The 22,278-nt window shown below is 40.8% G+C and overlaps 1 protein-coding gene across 5 annotated transcripts; it reads left to right on the top strand.

The window, feature by feature from the left end:
- The first annotated feature begins 15,750 nt into the window (after window positions 1–15,750).
- On the top strand, window positions 15,751–19,904 carry LOC115708809 (E3 ubiquitin-protein ligase RING1-like). Of its 5 annotated transcripts, none has more exons than XM_061105710.1 (4): window positions 15,849–15,992; window positions 16,342–16,457; window positions 18,017–19,339; window positions 19,672–19,904. In XM_061105710.1, the coding sequence occupies exon 3, from the start codon at window positions 18,158–18,160 to the stop codon at window positions 19,325–19,327; it is 1,170 nt and encodes a 389-aa protein (XP_060961693.1). In that variant the 5' UTR covers window positions 15,849–15,992; window positions 16,342–16,457; window positions 18,017–18,157; the 3' UTR covers window positions 19,328–19,339; window positions 19,672–19,904. The 5 variants fall into 5 exon arrangements, with proteins under 5 accessions (XP_030492701.2, XP_030492708.2, XP_060961693.1 ...); XM_061105708.1 differs by having other exon boundaries at window positions 15,850–15,992; window positions 16,359–16,457; window positions 18,017–19,373; XM_061105709.1 differs by having other exon boundaries at window positions 15,851–15,992; window positions 16,359–16,457.
- The last annotated feature ends 2,374 nt before the right edge of the window (window positions 19,905–22,278 follow it).

Below are 22,278 nucleotides of genomic sequence, written 5' to 3' on the forward strand. Positions count from 1 at the left end.
AAATTCTTTTAACTTAATCATCATTCCAATAAGTTTTATTATATATATTCTTCAATTTATATAATATATCATATTATATATGTATATATATATTCACATAACACATAATACAAATACTTTTTTTTTTTTTATAAACAATACATATACATATTCATGAGCATCATTCTCTACTTCAATTAGTGTAAAACAAATGGAATATAAATTGAGATTTTGTTCATTTTTTTTTTTTTTGTGTTAAATTTAAAGTTAAGTTTTTACTTGGTTGGATTTTGGTTCTTTAATTCATGTACTTTTTTTCTTGTTTTATGAAGAAATCTCATTTTATTTGTTTTGTTATCTAAATTTAAATAAATACACTACTATATTAATATCACATTATTTTATGAATTAACTTTTGAAATTAAAGATTATATTATATTTTCTTATGCAAGAGTGATATTTTTCTTATTTTTACACCGATTGACGCTTATGCATATTTACTTATGATTAGCATTTTCAGGTTATGCAATTGCTCAATCACCTAAGTTCAACTCTAACATATTATATTTTGGTAGTTCAATAGCACGAAGCAAAATACCAAGTATTATAGATCCAAAACAACCAATCCAATGACAGTGGATTTTGAACGAACCAACTCCTCTCACATGCACAACAACAACTCAATCAAATGATGAGGTAAATGGGTAGAACTTCACCAAATATATTTGAGATTTCTAAAGTCTATTTGATATATTATATAGTTTGATTGGTGTTAGTAGAGCTCGAACATAAATGGTCGAAATTATAATTAAAATGTTAGTATAAATCTCGACTGCTTTTAGTAGAGCTCGATCAATGTAGTCTTAATTCTTGAAATGTTAGTGTAGAGCTCGACTATACAGAGTAGAGCTCGACCATTCATAGTCGAGATGTAGTCTCCAAATTCTTGTAATGTTAGTATAAAGCTCCACTGTCTTGAGTTGAGCTCAACCGCTTATAGTTAAAGCTTGACTATTATGTTTGTACTCGATTGATATAATATTACCTCTTTTTATTTAAATCGGTCAATGGAAAGTTTCGAAGAATAATCAAAAACAAATGAAGAGGAAAAATCAAAATCAAGTGGACAAGAAGAAACAGAATTGGATGGAGAAGAACAAGCTGAATCTAATGGAGATGAACAATTATAATCTGATGGAGAAGAACAATTAGAGCCTTCATTAGTGTCACGAGACAAAACACATCTGGTATTTTTTGAATTTGTTCATTTTATTTTATTATTATTATTCTTATGTTATTCAGATAGTAGAAAGATTATGTTTAATTTATTGCAGGTGGAAAAAATTTCTCGATTGGTGCCTATATTGAAGGAAAATGAACATTTTGAGTGCAAAATAAGTATAAAAGTCTGATAGACGAGATCACAAGGCACATTAATGATGTACTAAAGAATGACCTGACGCACTTAAAATTGTTCAAAGAATCTCCTTTCAGTCATTTTCTCGATATTTCTAACTACTACAGACATTTTAGCCAAGTGATGTGGCTATTACTCGTTCGAGAAGCAAATTGTTACAGATATTCAGATGTGTGGTTTTGTTGTGAATGGGATACCAATTCGATTCTCATTGATGGACTATGCATTAATATCTGGACTGAAATACTCAAAGTACCCTAAAGGTTGGGAATCTCAAGCTGAGTCAAAACCATTCAAAGATACACTTTCGTGAAAGACCTTCATGCATCACAATTGACGACTTAAAGAACAAATTCAAACAATTACCTATTTCAGGAGATAGCACAATGCCTTCACAATCCATGGACATATAAACGATTACTTGATGTTCCATAAAATTCAACGCAAGTATATTTATAAGTTTATTCATACATGCTTTCTTAGTCGGTATTTATTGCAAACATATATGTATTGTTAATTTCAAAAATTTCTTATAACAGGGGAGATTGTGCGGTGTGTGCAATTAAGTTCATTGAGCTTAACATGGCTGGTCTTAGCTTTGAAAGCCTATCAGATGATAGAATGACATTCTACAGAAGGAAGATGGTAGTAGATATTTTTTGTCAACAATAGGACCCTTAGTAATTTGTGTTTAGTTATTTACTAATTTTTTTGTTCTATATTTACAAATCTCGACCTATACAGTTGAGCTTTACTATACAGACAAGCAATAACTTGAATTTAATCTAATCTCAGCTGGTATGACCTTTCTCCCTAGCTATTGTACGGTGGTTGTTGCGGAGGCTTGGGCTATCCTTGAAGCGCTTAAGGCTCTGCCGAATAATGAAACCAGATCTTTCGAGATCCGATAGGACTGCAAAATGGTAGTGGAAGCTGTCAAGGAGAAGGAAAACTAGCTTAGCACGATGGGTACTATTATGCACCAAATCAAGATTCGGGAGAGGTTCTCTTCTTGTGCAAACATTCTTTTTATAAAGAGAAATAACAATGAGATTGCTAAATGTTAGCTAGGAAATGCCTAGATAGCAAAAATTCTCAATTCTTTTGTAATTCTTTTCCTGGGTGGTTAGCTGATTTGTATAAAGATGATCTCCCTACCTCTGTGTAGTTTGTGGTGCTTGTAATAATAAAGTTCCCTTTCAATTTTTTTTTTTTATATTTTTAAAATAACTGTGCAAAAAACAACTATATTATCTAGTATAAATACAACTTTTAACGCATGCGAAAAATAATATGTTACCTAGTGTTGACAGAGATTTTCGGCAACTATTAAAATGTGATTATAATAAAGAGCTGTGAGAAAGTGAGATGAAGATTTTTTACGTGGTTCGGGCGTTAATGAGCCTTAGTCCACGAGTCCTTGTTATTAATGGAAGTATTTAATACAGATTCCACACTTGAGAGAATGTTTTTCTCATAAATACAGAGAGTGTTCTTGGTGAGTATTTTCTCTTCTTGCTCTTTTGCCAACCAAGATTCTCGACCCCATTAAATGAGCTTTGAGGGGGTATTTATAGTGTTTTGGTGGGGTAATCCCAAGAATTGTTCTTACACATGTATCTGCAAGTATCCATAAAGTTGGGTATTTCCAATGAATATACCATGGGTGATGCATGGTCAAATCCCTAGGTGTTGTAGGGTTTTTATGAAGAATGTCCTTTTTGCCTTGTGATTGACGGGACTCTTCGCAGAGTAGCCGTCGCTAGACTTAAATGATCATTACTGTAGCGCTGCTATTTGGGGGTTGTGCCGTCAGACTTTATTGCGTGTTACAGTCCCAACACGCTTCCTCCCATGCGGCATTAAATGCGACTTGATTGCTCAGGAGAGACCTGACACATCCCGGAGAGGCTTCACGCTATGCGAGCTTCCTGGGGTACCTTGTGCTCCGGGTGCCTCCTCCGGGACCCATGCTAACGGTGCTTCCTTGTGGCGCACAAAGACTTATCAAATATTTACAAGTTATCTGATCCACGTGTCCTATTTCGACTAGTCCACGTATTTTGGGCGAATTCAGGGGCAACATTTACCCCCCAAGCCTTGTTTACTTAGTAAAAATAAACCAAGGCTTGCTTAAGTGCCTCCGGTCGACTCCTCGTTTCCCCGGCTCAAGCCTCGAGCGCGTGGGGGCACATTTAATGATGACATTTAATGCAGCGATTCGCCTTTTGCAGGAATGTCTCCAGCCGCCTCCTCGGTCTTCTGACACGAGCTTGGGGCGCGTGAAGGCGTGTCTAATGATGGCATTGAATGCAGCGATTCGCTTTTGCAGAGGTCGATTCGTTTCACGCCCTTTGATTGATGCGGTGCATTAATGGTGTCAGACGGATACTCAAACGTTTCCACCGCCTTTATGGCAGATTGATCTGATCCGTTGATTTTCGGGAATTCGAATCGTGCATCTCCCCCCACCGTGCGATTGGTAGGTGATGACGCCTGTTCCTTATGCGTTTTTGCCTATAAAAGCCACCACCTTTCCTTCATTTCGGTTACTTTCCATTCCTTGCCATTTCTGCTCGAATTTCCCAGAGAGAAAATTTCTCAAAGTAGCACGAACTGTCTTAACACTTAGACACTTCTTTCAGTTTTCCAGTGTTCGACTTCGCCAGTTCTTCTCAACTTTCACTCAACCACATTCAGTACCCCCAGTTCAACGATCTACTGTAAGTTTCTTGCATCCTTAGATAATAACATGCTTATATTTACTTCGTTCGTTTTCTGGGTTCGTACTTAGAGACTTCTGGGTGTGTGAGTGTTTAAGTTCTTCGAGTTCTGCTTTATGTTTGCTGCGTTAGTTGTAGAATCGCCATTATCATGCCTCTGTTGTAATCATACAGCTTTGTTGAAGAGAGCCATGCGTTCTTCGTTCAACAGTTGCTTAGGGCATAGAATGGTTTTTCTTCGTTTTTTTTTTTTACTCTGTAAAACCACTTTCTGCGATTTCACTGCACCCGACACTTGTTCAGGGAATCTCTCTAGGGTTTCCCATGTGACACGTGTCCGGAGGGGGCCTCTTTCCAGCGGTTAGGGGACCCCCACTCCCTTTTTCTTGATTTAGGGTTTGGTATGGGACCTAACTGCTGGAATTTTCTTTTTCCCTTTTTGTTTTTCTCAGAACACAAAATGTCTGCTTCTGGCTCAAAATCTTCGAAGAAGAAGGGAAGCGGCTGAGCTTCGATCCACCTTGACTTGTCCTCACCAGCTGGAGAATATTATAGAAGTCGCTGGGATCAAACCCTCCACCTCAGGGACCTATCACCGGCCTCCTCGTGACTCGGAGACGCCTAATCATAACTATGACGGCTTCGGGGCTTGGAGTCAGACTCATTTGATGGTCGGTGCCATGCTCCCGCTCCAATATTACTTTGTTAATTTCCTTGTATTTGTCGGCCTTGCGCCATACCAACTCATTCCTCAAGCTTACCGCCTGCTCTCAGGCTTATTTATTTTTTACACCGCCCGCGGCTGGGGGTCTCCCAGCCCGGCGGAAATTTTGTATTTTTACGAACTTGTATCTGTCCCCAAAAAAGGGGACAAACTTAAGGATGGTTTTTATGGGTTCCGGATCCACCCTGCTAACGAGGGGGTGGTTCCGTATAATAGGCAGACTCACGTTAAGGAGTATCGCCACCGCTTTTTCTTCTCCTCCGGGTTCAGGGCCGTGGACCACCCGGAGCTTCTCACGGAGTGGGTGCGGATCCCACCTTACCAGCGGACGCCTCCTACTCAGGCTTTCCTCCGAAGGGCCCAAGCCTTTGCCTCCTATGACCGTGCCGATCTTGACGTCGGGGGCCTAGTCACCACGGAGAATTGTAGGAAGGCTAAACTTATCCTTTCTCACCAATCCGTGGAGGGTGCCGGTTGCGGAGAAGGCCTTCCGGGACGAGCTCATTGCCACGGCAGAGAAGAAGTACCAAGATTATCACTACCGGAAGGCCCAGGAAAAAGCCTACTCTCAGGCTCAGGCTGCCTCTGGGAGAGGACTCCGCGTGGGGAGTCCGGTGGTGCGAAGGAGCCAAGCCATCGCCAGGAAGTCCGAGGCTAAATTTTTTGACAAGATTCTTCAAGAAGAGATTGGGGATCGTCCTGCCAGGAGGCCCCTTCGTATTGAAGATTCTTCCGAGAAGCAAACTTCCCGGCCACAGCCTTCGGTCCCTGAACCAAACTCGGGGGCTCCCGGTGCTAGCACCTCCGGTGCCGGCGGTAAGTCTCCCTTGATAATTCGTTATGTTCCTTTCGTTGATGAATACACCAGTCGTAGGCCCGTAGGGTTCGACGAGCATCTTCGTAGATTTAGGATGTCGTCGACCCGGTGGGGGGATCGTTTGAAGGAGTTTTATTTTTCGAACTTAGGAGATTACCTAGGTCGGTCACGGATGGGCTCCGGCCCTCCGGAACCTATTCCCTTAGGTCCCTCTGCTTACATAACGTCCAGCTGGTTCCGGCCCTCGGACAGTTATCTCGGAGATGACGCTGCCAGCATTAAAGTTCAGGATTTTGCTAGGGCCGAATTAGGAAGTTCGGGTAGGAGTAGTTTATTTGCTGTATCTTGTATAAGCGGTTCCTCACGGACTTCTAACACTTGCTTATTTTTTGAAACAGATATCTCCATGGATGCCATCCTGGAACAACTTGTCGGGGTTCATACTCCCGTGGCTCCTCCGGCCTTCACCTCTTCTCCTCCGGCCCCTTCCTTGAAGGTTTCTTCCAGCGCTCCCCCCGACACTATTGACTTAGTGGATGACGAGGAGGTGCTTCCGGGAGAAAGCCAAGGGAAGGGATGGGACTTCTCGGAGGAAGCCGCTGAGGGTGCGGGAGAGCCTCGAGCCCTTCCGGAGGAAGCAGAGGAGGGCGAGGAGGAGCCTGAGGTGGCTCTGATTCGTAAGCGCAAGGGCAAGATGATTGCCCAGGATGAGCCAAAGAGGCCTCGGAGAGCCGACACTCCTGCTCATGGTCTGGACGGCGGTGTTTCCCCGATGGAGGAAAATCCTGCTCCTCCCAACATCGTTCTTACCCCGATTCCGGGGGACGAAGTGAGGCAGGAGCTTCGCATAGCCAAACACAACTATGCTATGGATGAGTACTCCCGGGGGTATGCCGAAGTGGAAGCCCTTAGGAGGATTCTGCGAGCTGAGGTTGAGGCGAGCATCAACCACCCGGAATACCAGGATCCGTGGGACCTTAATCTGGACCCCCTATCGGACTGGTTCCGTCGCTTCCTGGGGCCTAGCTTGGCTCCTTTTGCCGCGGAGATGACCGGCGAGTTCGCTTCTCAGCTCACCCGTTGTGCGCCTAAGCGGTTTGCCACTTGCGCTTCCCTGAACTCCATCTTCCAGGTCCAGGACCTCAGCCATTCTCTCACGGTGGTAAGTACTTTGCAATTTTTGCGTTTCCTTTTATTGTTTGTATTTTGTTTTCTCCTTTGAGAAATTCCTCCTTCTTATCCTTTCATTATGGTTCAGCTTGCTGCTGAGGCTGGCCGCCTCTCCAAGAACATCATAAACCATGGCTTCACTCTGTCCGACTTTGGGGACATGAATGATGTCAGGAAGGTCCTCCAGGACCTCACAGCGGAGAGGCAGATCTACCAGGAGGCTGCCGAGCGCCAGGAGGCCGCGGCCAAGGCCAAGGAAGAGGAGGCCAAACGGAGGGAGGCTCAGGCGGAGGCCATGATTCAGGACGAGGCTCAGCGGAGGGACAGGATGGAGGCCCATCATCAGGAGGAACTAAGGGTTCAAACCGAGGCTGCTGACAAGGCCAGGCGGGATCTCTGGGAGGCCAGGGAGGCTTTGGATGAAATGGTCGCCAAGGTGAGATCTTTAGAGGAAACTCACCAGTCGGACATTGAGTCCAAGGCCGCTCTAGCTGCGGAGTTGAAGGAGCTTAGGGATTTCAAAGAACAATCCACCAGGAAGGCCAAGAGGGCCGAGCTCCTCTCTCCCGTTTCCTGCGCCCGGTGCCCGAAGCGCTTCGATGATGGTGTCTACATGGCTTGGGCCACCAATGATCAGAATATCAAGCTTACTTTTTATCCCAAACCCGAGGAAATGATTGCCAGATTCCGAGAAAAGAAGAAGAAGCTTGATGCCGCGCTAGAGGCGCGTATTGGACCTCGCCTTCCTCCGCGGGCTGATTGAGCTGCCGAACTATTGACCCAGATTCCACCCATTTCTTTTACAACTCTTTTTTTTTTTTTGTACATATTTCCTGCTGCCTTAGAACAATTTACATATAGGTAGCAGCTTTCATTTGAAGGGGAGACAATTTTAAGGCCTGTCCTCGGGCCGTTTATATGTATATGACCTGCCCTTTGGGCTAGGATATTTTTTTTTATATGCGATCTTTTTTTTTTTCACGCTTATGCTTTTTAACCTGTCATTTGGATCAGGGTTTTTATACTTATGCTTTTTATTTTTGTGCATACTCTTTGACCTGCCCTTTGGGTCAGGATATTTTACTTAGTTTGTTTTTTTTTTGTTTGTCCGTGCGGTATACCCTAGTACCCCCCTGAGTGGCATAGAAACTTTGTTTTTAAGGCACTCAGTTTTATTTATTATAGAGGAGGTATACATTTGGACGGTACAAACCCTTTGAACAAAATCTAAGTTTTAATTCGCTACTGGTAATATTTTCTGAGGTGATCGGCATTCCAGGCTCTTGGGACGGTGGTTCCGTCCATTCTTTTTAGTTTGTAAGTGCCAGAACCGATCTCGTCCTCGATCTCATATGGTCCCTCCCAATTTGGTCCAAGTACCCCCACTCCGGGTTCTTGGGTGGCTGGAAAAACCCTTCTTAGGACCATATCCCCAATAGCGAATTTTTTGTTTTTAACCTTGGAGTTAAAATACTTGGTCACCTTCTTTTGATAAGCAGCCATCCGTATTTGAGACTCATCCCGGAGTTCTTCGACTTGATCCAAAGCCTCTTGGAGCAAGGCTCGATTGGTGGCAGGATCATAAGTCGTCCTCCTGTGGGATGGGAATAATGTTTCCACCGGGACCATTGCTTCACAACCGTACGCCATTGAGAACGGCGAGTGACCGGTTGGGGTTCTGGGGGTTGTCCGGTAGGCCCACAATACCCTTGGCAATTCTTCAGGCCAGTTATTTTTACAGGCCAGCAGCTTCTTTTTCAAAGTGACCTTTAGGATTTTATTGACTGCTTCCGCCTGGCCGTTTGTTTGAGGCCGGGCTACCGCGGAGAAGCTTTTTACCACTCCGTGTTGGTTGCAAAAGTCAGTAAATTCCTCGCAATCGAATTGCTTTCTATTGTCTGAGACTATCTTGTGAGGCAAGCCGTATCGACACACTATGTTTTTGATAACAAAGTCCAATGCCTTCTTAGCAGTTATTGTCTTCATAGGCTCAGCCTCTGTCCACTTGGTGAAGTAGTCCACTGCTACTATTGCATACTTTACCCCTCCTTTTCCCGTAGGTAGAGACCCGATGAGATCTATCCCCCAGACCGCGAAGGGCCAGGGGCTGGTCATCAAGGTGATCTCATTTGGAGGAGCTCTCGGTATGTTCGCGTACCTTTGGCACGAGTCACACTTTTGGACATAGTCTATACAATCTTTTTTCATTGTTGGCCAGAAGTACCCTTGCCTCAATATTTTCTTTGGTAGGCTGGGTCCTCCCGTATGATCTCCACAGAACCCTTCATGGACCTCCAGCATGATTTGTCTAGCTTCAGGGTCCGATACACACCTTAAATAAGGCATGCTGAGTCCTCTCCGGTAGAGAATTTGGTCCATCATTACATAACGATGAGCCTGATACTGAATCTTTCGAGACAGTGCCCTCTCTTGGGGAAACTCACCTGTGGTTATGTATTTTATGATGGGGACCATCCAGCTGGGTTCTTGCCCAACCGTTAGTGTGGTCTCTTTTATTTTGATGCTTGGCTCTGCCAAGCGTTCCACTGGTACTACCCCCAGTTCTTCGATTTCACTGTCCGAGGCTAACTTAGCCAGACAGTCCGCATGAGCGTTCTTCTCTCGGGAGATTCTTTCTATTTTATAGTCCGTGAACTCGTGGAGCAGTTCTCGGACTATTGTTACGTACGTGGGCATCCGTTCGCCGCGAGTTTGGTATTCTTCAGAGACCTGGTTTACGACCAGTTGAGAGTCACTGTAGACTTCCACTCTTTTGACTCCTACAGCTTTGGCCAATTTCAGCCCTGCTATCAAGGCCTCATATTCGGCTTCATTGTTTGAAGCTGGGAAGTTGAATCGGAGTGCTGCCTGGAGCCGCAATCCAGTAGGTGATATCATAGCCACTCCGGCTCCCGAACCGTTCTCATTAGAAGCTCCGTCTACAAATACCCTCCAAGTGGGGATTGGTGGTACCGGCATATTGGCTGTTGCCTCGGCTTCATTACATTCGGTGATGAAGTCTGCCAAGGCTTGGCCTTTTATGGAAATTCGGGGTACGTAATGTAAGTCGAATTGACTCAGCTCCATCGCCCACTTGAGGAGTCTTCCGGATGCTTCAGGCTTCTGGAGAACTTGCCGGAGCGGATGATTGGTCAGGATTTTGATCGGATGGGCTTGGAAGTATGGCCTCAGCTTCCTTGATGCCATCAGGAGGCAGAATACTAATTTTTCAATGACCGGGTACCTTGTCTCGGCCCCTATCATGCGCTTACTGACATAGTACACGGGGTGCTGAGTTTTTTCTTCCTCCCGGACCAGGGCAGCGCTGACCGCGTGCTCGGAGACGGCCAAGTAAAGGAACAAGTCTTCTCCAAGGACGGGTTTCGATAGGATAGGAGGTTTGGCCATGTGTCTTTTAACTTCTTGAATGCCTCCTCGCATTCATCCGACCATTCGAACTTTTGGCATTCCTTCAGTATGTTGAAGAAGGGTATGCACTTGTCCGTGGAGCGTGAGATAAAGCGGCTCAGTGCAGCTACCTTTCCGGTCAAGCTCTGCACGTCCTTATGTTTCTTGGGGGATGGCATGTCCAGGAGAGCTTGGATTTTCTCCGGGTTTGCTTCGATCCCCCTTTGGCTGACTATGAAGCCTAGGAATTTTCCCGACTTGACCCCAAAGGTGCACTTTTTCGGGTTGAGCTTCATACCGTATCTCCGGACGACTTCGAAACATTCTTCTAAGTCGCTTGCATGGCTGTTGCACGCTTTGGATTTGACGAGCATGTCGTCTACATATACCTCCATGTTTCGTCCTAGGAGGCTTTTAAACATCCGGTTAACCATTCTTTGATAGGTTGCTCCGGCGTTTTTCAGTCCGAAAGGCATGACTAGGTAGCAGTATACCCCCTTATCGGTCCTGAAGCTAGTGCACTCCTGGTCTGCCGTATGCATTTTTATTTGGTTGTACCCAGCATAGGCATCCATGAAAGACAGCAGCTTAAATCCGGACGTGGCGTCTACCATCTGGTCGATCCTGGGTAGCGGGAAGCAGTCCTTTGGGCAGGCTTTGTTTAGATCTGTGAAATCTATACAAACTCGCCAAGTCCCATTCGGCTTGGGTACCAGGACCGGATTGGCCAGCCATTCCGGATAGTATACGTCGCGGATCATGCCATTGGACAAAAGTTTGTCCACCTCTTTCTCTAAGGCCTCGGCTTTCACCGATTCGAGCGGGCATCTCTTTTGCTGTACAGGGGGCATGTCCGGGTTGACATTGAGTACATGGGTGATGACATGAGGGCTTATGCCGGTCATGTCTTCTTGGCGCCATGCAAAGATGTCGATGGCGCCCTTCAGTGTTTTTATTATTTTTTCTTTTTCCTCCGGATCCAGGCTCTTCCCTATCAGGAGTACTTTAGTGGATTCGTCGTCGCACACTGGTATTTCTTCGACGTCCTCCATTGGTTCCACGACCCTTTCGGATCCTATGCGAGGATGCAACTCATCCTCTTCAGCCTTCTCTATTCCAGGGGATTCCTGGAGCGTGAATACAGGTAGGTGAGTGGCAACATTGTAACATTGCCTGGCCTCTCCCTGATTTCCCCTCACAGTTCCGACTCCGGCTTCCTGGGTAGGGAATTTCAGGCACAGGTGTCGGATTGAAGTAATCGCACCAAAGTCCACTAGGGCCGGTCGGCCTAGGATCGCGTTGTAGGCTGTTGGACAGTCTACCACCACGAAGGTGCAATACTTAAATGTGCTCTGGGGGGTATCCGGGCACAGGGTAACCGGGAGCCTTACTTTTCCCATCGGGATTAGCGTCGTCCCGTTAAACCCCGTGAGCTGTGACCCACTAGGCGAGAGGTCTCGGTCGGTCAATCCTATCGCAGTGAAGGCTTCTTTGAAGAGCAAGTTCACGGAGCTCCCATTGTCAATCAAGACCCTAGCCACCACTTTATTTGCAATGGGGGTCTCTATGACCAGCGGGTCGTGGTGAGGAAAACGCACCGTCTTGGCGTCTTCTTCCGTGAACGTTATGGGTTGGTCCATTAGCCGAGGCCTTTGAGCTGGGAGTTGAGTAACCTCCCACACCTCACTGTGTTTCGCGGCCTCGGCATATCTTTTTCGCTCCTTGCGAGTGTTTCCTCCGATATGGGGACCTCCGGAGATCATGGCTACCCGTCCATTAGGCCGGGGCGGTAGCCCGGGGACATGCTGGGTGTCGCCTGCGGGAGCAGCTGGAGGCAATACTCCTGCTGTACCCCCTGGCGTTCCCGGAGGCATACCCCCAGCCACCTGCCCTGGATTAAGGTGGGGCAACCTATTTTTGATCCACTCATAGAGGTGGCCCAAGCGGATTAGATTTTCGATCTCGTCTTTGAGATTCTTACACTCATTGGTGCTATGACCAATGTCGTTGTGGTACTCGCATCTTTTACTCGGATCTCTCCGGGAGCTATCTTTGTACAACGGCTGGGGTCTCCGGTAGTGCGTATTTTGCCTAGTGGCAAAGTACACACGTTCCTGAGAGTCCGTGAGCTCTGTGTACTGAGTGTATTGGGGTGTGTACCCCTTTTTTTGGCGCTTCTCTCCCGTTCGGGTGCTGCCCTTGGAGGACTTTTTGCTCCTCGACCCCTGGGTAGGGCCTGTCAAGCTAACAGTCGGGGCCGCCTGTGAAGGAGCTCGTCCATTCACCCCGGACGGGTTGCCGTAATGGGAAGATGCCGGTGCCAAAGCTTGGCCTTGGCTGTACCCGGGAGTAGCAGAGAATTGTATGCCACTTACTTGTGGAGTCGCGGTCGGGACAGTGCCCGAGGGCGACACTCCGGGCATGTACCCTGCTATCCCGGTGGGATAGTAGCCTCCGTAAGCCACGATCTGGGCTTCTTCGAGGTTAATATATTTTTGGACTCTCTTCTGGAAGTCCTGAAGGCTAGCAGCGCCTTCTTGCTGCAACTCGTTCCAGAAGGGAGTCCCAGTGCGGATTCCTGCTTGGAGAAGCGCAAGCTGTTGTCCGTCATCGACCTTCTTGGTCTTCGAGGCTTCCTCTCGGAACCTCTTGATGTAATTCTTCAAGGTTTCGGTGGGCAGTTGCTTGATGTTGGTCAAGGCACTAACCTCCAAGTTAACCTTCCTGGCGGCGACAAACTGTCTCCGGAAGTTGGTTTGGAGTTTGTTCCAACAACCCACGGATCCTGGTTCCAGCTTTTTGAACCATTCCTCCGCTGATCCGCTCAGAGTGAGGGGGAAGCACAAGCATTTGGCGTCATTGCTGACCCGCATGACTGTCATGACACGGTTGAACCGTGACAAGTGATCACTGGGGTCGGAGTTCCCAGTATATGCCGCCATTTCGGGCATCTTGAAGTTTTTAGGGAGCTCCGCCTCCAGGATATGCTTGGCACATGGCTCCCGATCCTCACTGTCCGAGTCGGAGTCGTCTCCCTTCTGCCTCCGAGAGACTCGAGCAATATCTTTTCGAAGTATGGCAAGTTCCGCCATAATCCCTTCGTTTACAGTACCCGAGGAGACTACGGGCCTGTATCTTTTTTGGTTGAGGTGATCCCGGAGGTCACCTTGATTCCCATTGATTTGATTTCTCAGATCAATGGGAGGACATCTCTGTCCTCTTCTTCCTCTACCCCCTGGTTCCTGGTGTACAGAAACGCTTTTCCGGTCCCCTCGATCCTGAGGGCCAAGACTCCTTCTTTGGGGCTTGCCCCTCTGCGGACCTTTCCCTTTAGGGAAATCTGAGCGGACCCTTCGCGGATCCTGCACCTTTTTCTTTCGCCCAGGGGTAGAAGTAGGGTTTTTTGTTTGATTTTCCTCAGCAGGGTGCCTTATAGGGCTAGGTTCCCTAGGTCTTTGCTGCTGGGAATTAGGCGAGGACGTCGCTGGCTCCCCGTCGAGCCCAGCGGCCATTGCCTTGGGATGCACGTGAATACCAGCAGCCTCCATGGCTTTCTGCATGGCTAGCATCACTTCCTGCATTTTTTGATTTTGCGCTTTCTGAGCTTCGATCTCAGCTTCATGATCGATAGCTTTTTGTCTAAGGAGCACCAACTCTGAGTAACTTCCTCCGTCGTAGGCATACTCGTCGAGGTTTTCCTCGTAGTTCTCGTCGGGAACTATTTCTTCTTCTTCTTCCTCGGACTCCTCTGCTGCTCTTGAGGCTACATCTTCCTCATTTGGATCTTGAGCATCTTCCAGAGGGCGAGGGTGACGTGTACTTCTTGTCTCCACCATTGTTGTGAAGTCAAATGCTTGTTATGTAGTAGCTTTCCTCAGCTCTCAATGAAAGCACCAAAATGTTGACTGAGATTTTCGGCAACTATTAAAATATGATTATAATAAAGAGCTGTGAGAAAGTGAGATGAAGATTTTTTACGTGGTTGGGGCGTTAATGAGCCTTAGCCCACGAGTCTTTGTTATTAATGGAAGTATTTAATACAGATTCCACACTTGAGAGAATGTTTTTCTCATAAATACAGAGAATGTTCTTGGTGAGTATTTTCTCTTCTTGCTCTTTTGCCAACCAAGATTCTCGACCCCATTAAAGGAGCTTTGAGGGGGTATTTATAGTGTTTTGGTGGGGTAATCCCAAGAATTGTTCTTACACATGTATCTGCAAGTATCCATAAAGTTGGGTATTTCCAATGAATATACCATGGGTGATGCATGGTCAAATCCCTAGGTGCTGTAGGGTTTTTATGAAGAATGTCCTTTTTGCCTTGTGATTGACGGGACTCTTCGCAGAGTAGCCGTCGCTAGACTTAAATGATCATTACTATAGCGCTGCTGTTTGGGGGTTGTGCTGTCAGACTTTATTGCGTGTTACAGTCCCAACACGCTTCCTCCCATGCGGCATTAAATGCGACTTGATTGCTCAGGAGAGACCTGACACATCCCAGAGAGGCTTCACGCTATGCGAGCTTCCTGGGGTACCTTGTGCTCCGGGTGCCTCCTCCGGGACCCATGCTAACGGTGCTTCCTTGTGGCGCACAAAGACTTATCAAATATTTACAAGTTATCTGATCCACATGTCCTATTTCGACCAGTCCACGTATTTTGGGCGAATTCAAGGGCAACAACTAGTATAAATACAACTTTGAATCTCAAAATATAAAATGTGCGAGATCCACTAAAATACTTAATTTGTTTGGAAAAAATTTAAAACTCAAATTAAAAAATGCATTAAATCTTTTATTAAAACACTTAATGATTTTCTTTCTATTTTCTTTATTTAATCTATATATTAAAAACCATTCATTTCCATTCAACATTTTTAAATTAATATCTCAAAAAATTATTATTTTCTTGTGAGCCCTATTGTTTCTTCATGTAATGCCTTTGGCTCTTTTTAAATGATATTTTTTTAGTTTTACTATACAATTTTCTTAAATTGTCTCTTATTCATGTAAATTATTTAGTTAATATGACTCACATAAATTAATTGTGCACGCACTTAAGGTAAAAAGTGAGCTAGTTTAAATAAAAGATTTTCCATCTCTTCTTTATAACGTGCTTAATACTATTTTTGTCCTTACCAATAAAATTATTTATACTTTTTAGTTTTTAAAATTGAATAAATTATAACCCATTTTTTTTATACTAAGATCTACATTATAATTATAAGTAAGCATCTCATTTATTTTTGATGATTTCTAATAACAAAACAAAATTAAAATATTCAATACTATAAATTATTTTAATTTTTTTAAAAATAAATAAAATATCTACTACAACTACAAATTACACAATCATATAACAAAATTTGAATTAAAAAAAATAGAGCATGATAATTTTTCATTAAATTAAAACCAATCAAACTTTTTCTTATTTATATAAAAAATAATAATAACAATAAGCTTTCATTATTTTTATTAAAGGTGTTTAGCAACTATGAATCTGAGACCGTCGATGCATTTCATTTTTCAATCGTATCCAATCCAACGACTGATATTGTTCCACGTGTATCATTTCTTGAAGAGGCAGGCAGCTATCGTTTCATTCCTTCACCCACCAAACCAAAGCAATCCTCTCTCTCTCTTTCTCTCTCTATATCTTTCACTCTTTCTCTCTCCTATTTTTTTTTATAATTATTATTATTTTCTGCGGCTGCACCGACGATCTTCGGTGCATCTCCGGCGACCGTTAAGCTCAGGTTCATCTCCTACTCCTCTCTCTCTCTCTCTCTCTCTCTCTCTCTCCATGTATATATATATTTATATAATCTTATCTTTGTTTTTGTTTTTGTTTTTTTTTTTCGCTGTGTATGATTTCTGAGTTATTATCGAAATGAATCACTATCCAAATGCTCATGGCGGAATCGGTGATACTCTTTCTTATCAAGCGCAATTTCGTTATTTGTAATATTGTAAAGGTTCTTAGGTATTTATAGATTTGAATTTTATCGCTGCTTTTCCCAACCCTAGCTCTGTTTTTTCCCATGTCCTTCTTTTTATTGTTTGATTCCATGATGAGAAAGTAACCTTTAATGTTCAATTTTCTAGATGTATTTGTATTGCAGGAGTATCGATTTGTATATGTGTGTACATATTGCGTAAACTGTACAGTTTTCCCATTGATATGAAATAGAATTATCATCAATTTATGATGGAATCGAGAGGTGTGTTCATTTTCATCTCATTGTTTTCATATACATATAGATATATTTGATAATTTTATGTGAATAAGAAAATATTTTTTTTCTGTTTTTGCCATTCAATCTGTTTTTTGGGGCACAATGTCATACGAAGTGAGAAGATTTGGTTGGTGGATTTTATGTTTGGAAGTTGGATTTTGGCATAGAAAGAAAAATGTAGGAAAAAAAAAGTGGAAAAAAAAATCAATTTTTCATTATTTATCGAATCAATTGTTTTCAATTTCCTTACCTCTTTCTTTCCCCACCGAAATCCAACTTCCAAACATAGCCTTAAGGATTTAAGAATATGAAACGAAAATTCTAGCTACTGTATTGATTGTGAAGCCAAATGCTGAGTTAAAGCATTGCGTCAAAATTCCTATTGTAAGATTTTCATGGGACTCGTATATAAAGTTTGTCTACATTTTCTATTGTTGATACTAAATTAGAAATAAATAATCAGGAGCATTGTCATACATTTATGATTTATTAGATTATTAGAATTTTGTATCATGTTTATTATTTATTCATCTGAATAATGATGCTGTATTGTTACTAGGATTTATGTTTGAATAAGTTTAAATTTGTAGAAGTACATAGGCTTAATTATTTGTTTGAGTTACTTGTTCTTCATCTTTTATATATATAGATGTGAGTAAATATATATAAAAGATGAAGAACAAGTAACTCAAACAAATAATTAAGCCTATGTACTTGTTCTTCATCTTTTATATATCTTGCTCATTTTTTTCTCTTTTATTAAGTGAAAAATTAAATAAATCCATTGAAATTAGTTGTTACTTTCTTATGGTTTTAAACGTGCATTTGATTTGGGTTATTAAATTTTGTTTCGCACTCTGTAATACTGACCATATTTTTCTTGTTATGATTATCTTGAGACCAATTTTTGCAATTTAGTTATTGTTTTATGATTATTGACATCCTTTAAATTAAACTAGAAAGTTGGAGCACAAATTGTGGTGCATCAAAGTCTGTTTTTGAAGTGAAACCAATGAGAGGAATTGCAGGAGACCCTAAAACTCATAAATATCGTTCAGGATCAGAGAATACTGTGTACAACTTTTACAATCTTTGTATAGAAATACGAAACTAATTAAATGGGAAACAAGTAGATTTACTAAAATAATAATAAAATAAGATCATTCTAGAAATTAGCAAATATAGAACTAACAAAATAAGGAGCTAAACAATAGGTAAGTTAGAAAACTTTGAATTAGAAAGGATGGTAAAAGAAGTCAACTGGGGCACTTTTAGTTTGGTTGGCCAGTTTGCCTAATGTAGGATTTAGGCTAGGGGTACTCTACTCCTTAGATTTGTACACAATAGATAATGTGGATTTTCTCTCGTATGAAATTACTGCTCTGTAAGTAGTTATGTTACTTATTTGTATATAGTCTGCTGATGTATTTTTTTCTAACTTTTTTGGTAAGGTGTCTGCTAATGTATTGATTGCTTCAGGTCCTAGAAAAATGACGAGCATTTTGGTGTTTCTTTTACCAATATTGTTGTATTCTATTTTGCAGGTGAAGAAAGGTTGATTTGGCTCACATACAAATTAAGCGAAAGGCATCTGATACTTTCAAAGAAAGATCAAAGGATATTGGTTTAGAAGGCATAAAACCTCTACATTTGGTCTGCCCGGTCTTTTCCCCATTCTAACCTTCATGTCATCGTCGGGCGGCTTCTCTGCAGGTGGTGGTGGTGCCAATGCACCCCAACTTTATTTTTGCCATCAATGCAATCGCACAGTAAGCCTAGACCCCTCTTCGGAAATAGTTTGTACTGAATGCGGTGGTGGCTTCCTTGAAGAAGTTGAAAACCCTATGCCCAGTCCAAACTTTAATCCCTTTTTCTCCTTTTCACCCGATGCACCATCCTTTAGTGCTAGTGGCTTTCCCATTATGTTCTCCGCAGGATCTGCCTCTGGTCCTGGTGGTGGTCGTAGTGGTGGTGCTGGTGGTACCATCGTTGACGATCTCTCAGCCCTCTTGGGTGGTGCGCCAACACAAGGTTCTCAGTTTCATGATCCCGAAGCTTTCAACCCATTTTTGTTTCTTCAAAACTACCTACAAACACTAAGAGCCAATGGTGCCAATGTTCAGTTTGTGATTGATGGCAACCCTGGGGACTCAACTGGTTTCCGTGTCCCGACCAATCTTAATCTCGGTGACTACTTTTTCGGCCCTGGGCTTGAACAATTGATCCAGCAACTTGCAGAAAACGACCCCAATCGTTACGGGACACCTCCAGCATCAAAATCTGCAGTGGAAGCACTCCCCAATATAAAGATTACAGAAGAAATGTTGGCTTCAGACAATTCACAATGTGCTGTGTGCAAGGATACATTCGAGCTCGGTGAAGAGGCAAAACAAATACCCTGCAAACACATTTATCATTCAGATTGCATTCTCCCATGGTTGGAGTTGCATAACTCTTGCCCTGTTTGTCGTTACGAGTTGCCCACTGACGACCCCGAATACGAACAGAGGACTCAAGCAGCCTCTGCCCCCGTGAATCAAAATCAAACACCTGGGATATTCAATACCCCCACCATGGGGGGGAGCACCAATGCTGCTGCTGCTGCTGCTGCAGGCGAAGACAGTGGAATCGGTGCATCGACTGGAGAAAATCCTACAACACCACGCTCAGTAGAGCGCAGATTTACGATCAATTTGCCAAGGGTTTTTAGACTCTTTGGCTCGAACGCTGAAACAAGTAACCCTGGCAACGACAACAACAACAACAACGAAGGAACCAATGACGGATCAAACTCGGGAAACCGAGGAAACCAGAACACTGGATCATCAGAGCCTAGACACGAAGATCTCGATTAAGAAGAAGAATCGGTATTGCACTTGTTGTAACCATAGAAGAAATTTGGTATTTTTCCCATGTGGCTTTGTTTTAGTGCTTCAATTACTTTGTTTTTATACTTGGTAGATTTCACATTACTTCATACTTGCCTAGCCAACTTCATTTTGTTTTTATCAATTCTCAAGGGTTTTGGCACGTTATTATTTCTTCTTCCTCTGCCTATATGTGAATGATTGATTGGTGGTATGAATGAGATATTTGAATATATAATATGATGATGTGTATAAAAATGCAATTTACAAATTGAAATTTGAATCAATGAATCCCTTTTATTTTAATACTGTTACAATTCAATTTCATGCAGGTTGATGATGGTGAAGATGAAATTGCATGGTCTATATATGAATATCAACAAACAACAAGTACTATTATTAGTATTATTATGATAATATCATTTTATGGTCTAAAATTATTTTTGAGTGATAGGAGTTAGGATGAACAAACTAGTATTAGTAATAGTATAGATGTGAGTGTGAGTAGTTAATTTGTTTTTTGAAACATCAGTTTGCTCAGTTAATGATTGAGATTTTTGGGAAATTATACTGGGTGATCCTTTTTAACATTTAATTTATGTCCAATGTTTTATAATTATTGTTATTTTATTTATAGTAGTTAATTAAAGGTGTGGGTTTCATCGTACTTTTACTAAATAGTGAACAAAATCCAAAATTTAAACACAAATGCACCAGTTCTCACTTTATTATTATTATTATTATTATTATTATTATTATAGAAAATAATTTATTTCACCCCATTGAAAATAAAAAGGTTACGTGTGCAATAGATTGAATTTTATTTTTAGCATGTTAAATTTTTTGAAATTTATTACAAGATGTCTTAAATAATTACAACTTATAAAAAAAAGATTTTTTTCATTTTTACACTTCAAAATAGGTTTTTTTTTTTTTGTTGCATTTTTACGAAATTTTACATAGAAACTCCTATTGCAACTAGCGATATAATTTAAATTGCAATAAAAAAATTGTATAGAAACCCCTATTGCAATTAGCGCTGCAACCATTTTAGAAACTCAAACCGTAAAGTAATTTCCCTAAAAAAAATTCTTTCGAATTATGAAATTTCTTTTATGAAGTTGCATTTCAAAGACTTCATATCTTTTTTTGCATCATTTATGTTAGACGAGTTTTTAAAAAGTAATTTTGCACTGTGTTTTAAGTTAACATTCGGTTATACATACTTATACCCCTCTTAGAGTTGATTTTGTTCAAAATATTTTTTAATATAATTAGATACAAAAAAGTTTAAAAAGTTAAAGAGTTTCAAATTTGATAAAACATTTGGCTGTATTCATAAATATTTTTGTAAAATTGGGGTCAAAGATCTATACGTGTTACTTGCATCACATAACAAGGCCTAACCAAACTAATTGTCTTGATAAAGATACACAAAGTTAAAATAAGAGTCATTAAACAATTTAACATGTCCAATAGTTGAAATATTCTCCAACAATTCTAATTAATAAACAAAACGTCCTAAATATAAGTAAATTCACAAAGAAAAAAAAAGTTCACAAGGTAAATATTGATAATGAAGAAACTTATGATAGAGATATTTACTGCATAAATACTGATCAAATAAAACTTCAGCTAAACTAATAGCTTTGATTATAAGATATCTAAAAAATATGTTTTCGTTTTAAGTTTGTAAGCAGTATATTTTTTTAAAAAAAAGACATTAGCGATATTAGTACTCAATATTAGAAAAATTTTAATTTTCGTTTAGATTTATAGTACAAAATGAACTCCATTAGTGTGGAAAATTGTGCTTTCCTTCTCTTTAATCCTCCCTCTCTTATCTTGCTGAAAAATGTAAGATTAAAAGATTTACAGAAATTTACAAAATAGATTAAAATTTAAAAAAAATTACAAAAATGTTTCAACACAGAAATTTTTTATTTTTATACTGTGAATTTTTTTATTTTTAAAAATACTTCTTTAATAAAAACAATAAAATTATTTTTTTCGATTGTTTTATAATTTATTTATAGTTGTATTATAGTTGTCATGATGTTATTTTTCTGATTGTTTTATAATTTATTTATAGTTGATTTATAGTTATCGTGAGGTTGATTTGTGGTTGGTTTTAGTTGTTTTCTTACTTTTTGCATAGCAAAGTGTATTTTTATAATTTTAAAACTTTAAAAGTATATTTTTATAAATAAAACATAAAAAATTGTATTTTTGAAAATAAATGATCAATTATTAGTAAATCAATTATAAAAACGATTAAATGCATAAATAAAATTATGGGAAAAAATTGTTGAAAATATTGTGATATTTGATACAAACCATTAATTGTGCTGTGTTGAATGAATTGCAGGTTCCCACTAAGAATGATGCTATGTTAAATCATTGGTCTACAACAATAGTTAGAAATTAATATTAAAACTAATTATCAAAATTTCTAATATAGTTAACATATTAAATTATTGATAATTATGTCTCCACAATAATTATATTTTAAAAATATAGAGAATTATAGTATAATTAACTTTAGAAAAAAAAGTGATGTTATGTTCAACTTTATAATTGAATCTATAGATTGATATTTAAATACCTCACATAATTATTATTATTACTATTGCTAATATAAATCATTATAATAATAGGATAGGCTATTTGTTTTTTCAATTTGCTATTCAAATATATTCTTAAGTGAATAATATTCTATATTTGTGCTCCAAAGTATGTCTTCAATTATAATATCTATGTAAATATATGTAATCAATCATAAATAGTTTATTTAACTATTACATATAATGATCATTGACCTTAACAATAATTGATATCATTTTGTTTTTGAATGGAAAAAAAAAAGATATCGATTATTAGTAAGGTCAATGATCATTATATATAATATTTATATATTTATGTATATATATATATATGAG

This window comes from Cannabis sativa, chromosome X (assembly GCF_029168945.1).
Source record: "Cannabis sativa cultivar Pink pepper isolate KNU-18-1 chromosome X, ASM2916894v1, whole genome shotgun sequence".
Lineage (NCBI taxonomy): Eukaryota > Viridiplantae > Streptophyta > Magnoliopsida > Rosales > Cannabaceae > Cannabis > Cannabis sativa.

Coding starts and splice junctions, on each gene's coding strand:
- LOC115708809 (XM_030636841.2), top strand. CDS start 18,158: ATGTCATCGTCGGGCGGCTTCTCTGCAGGTGGTGGTGGTGCCAATGCA.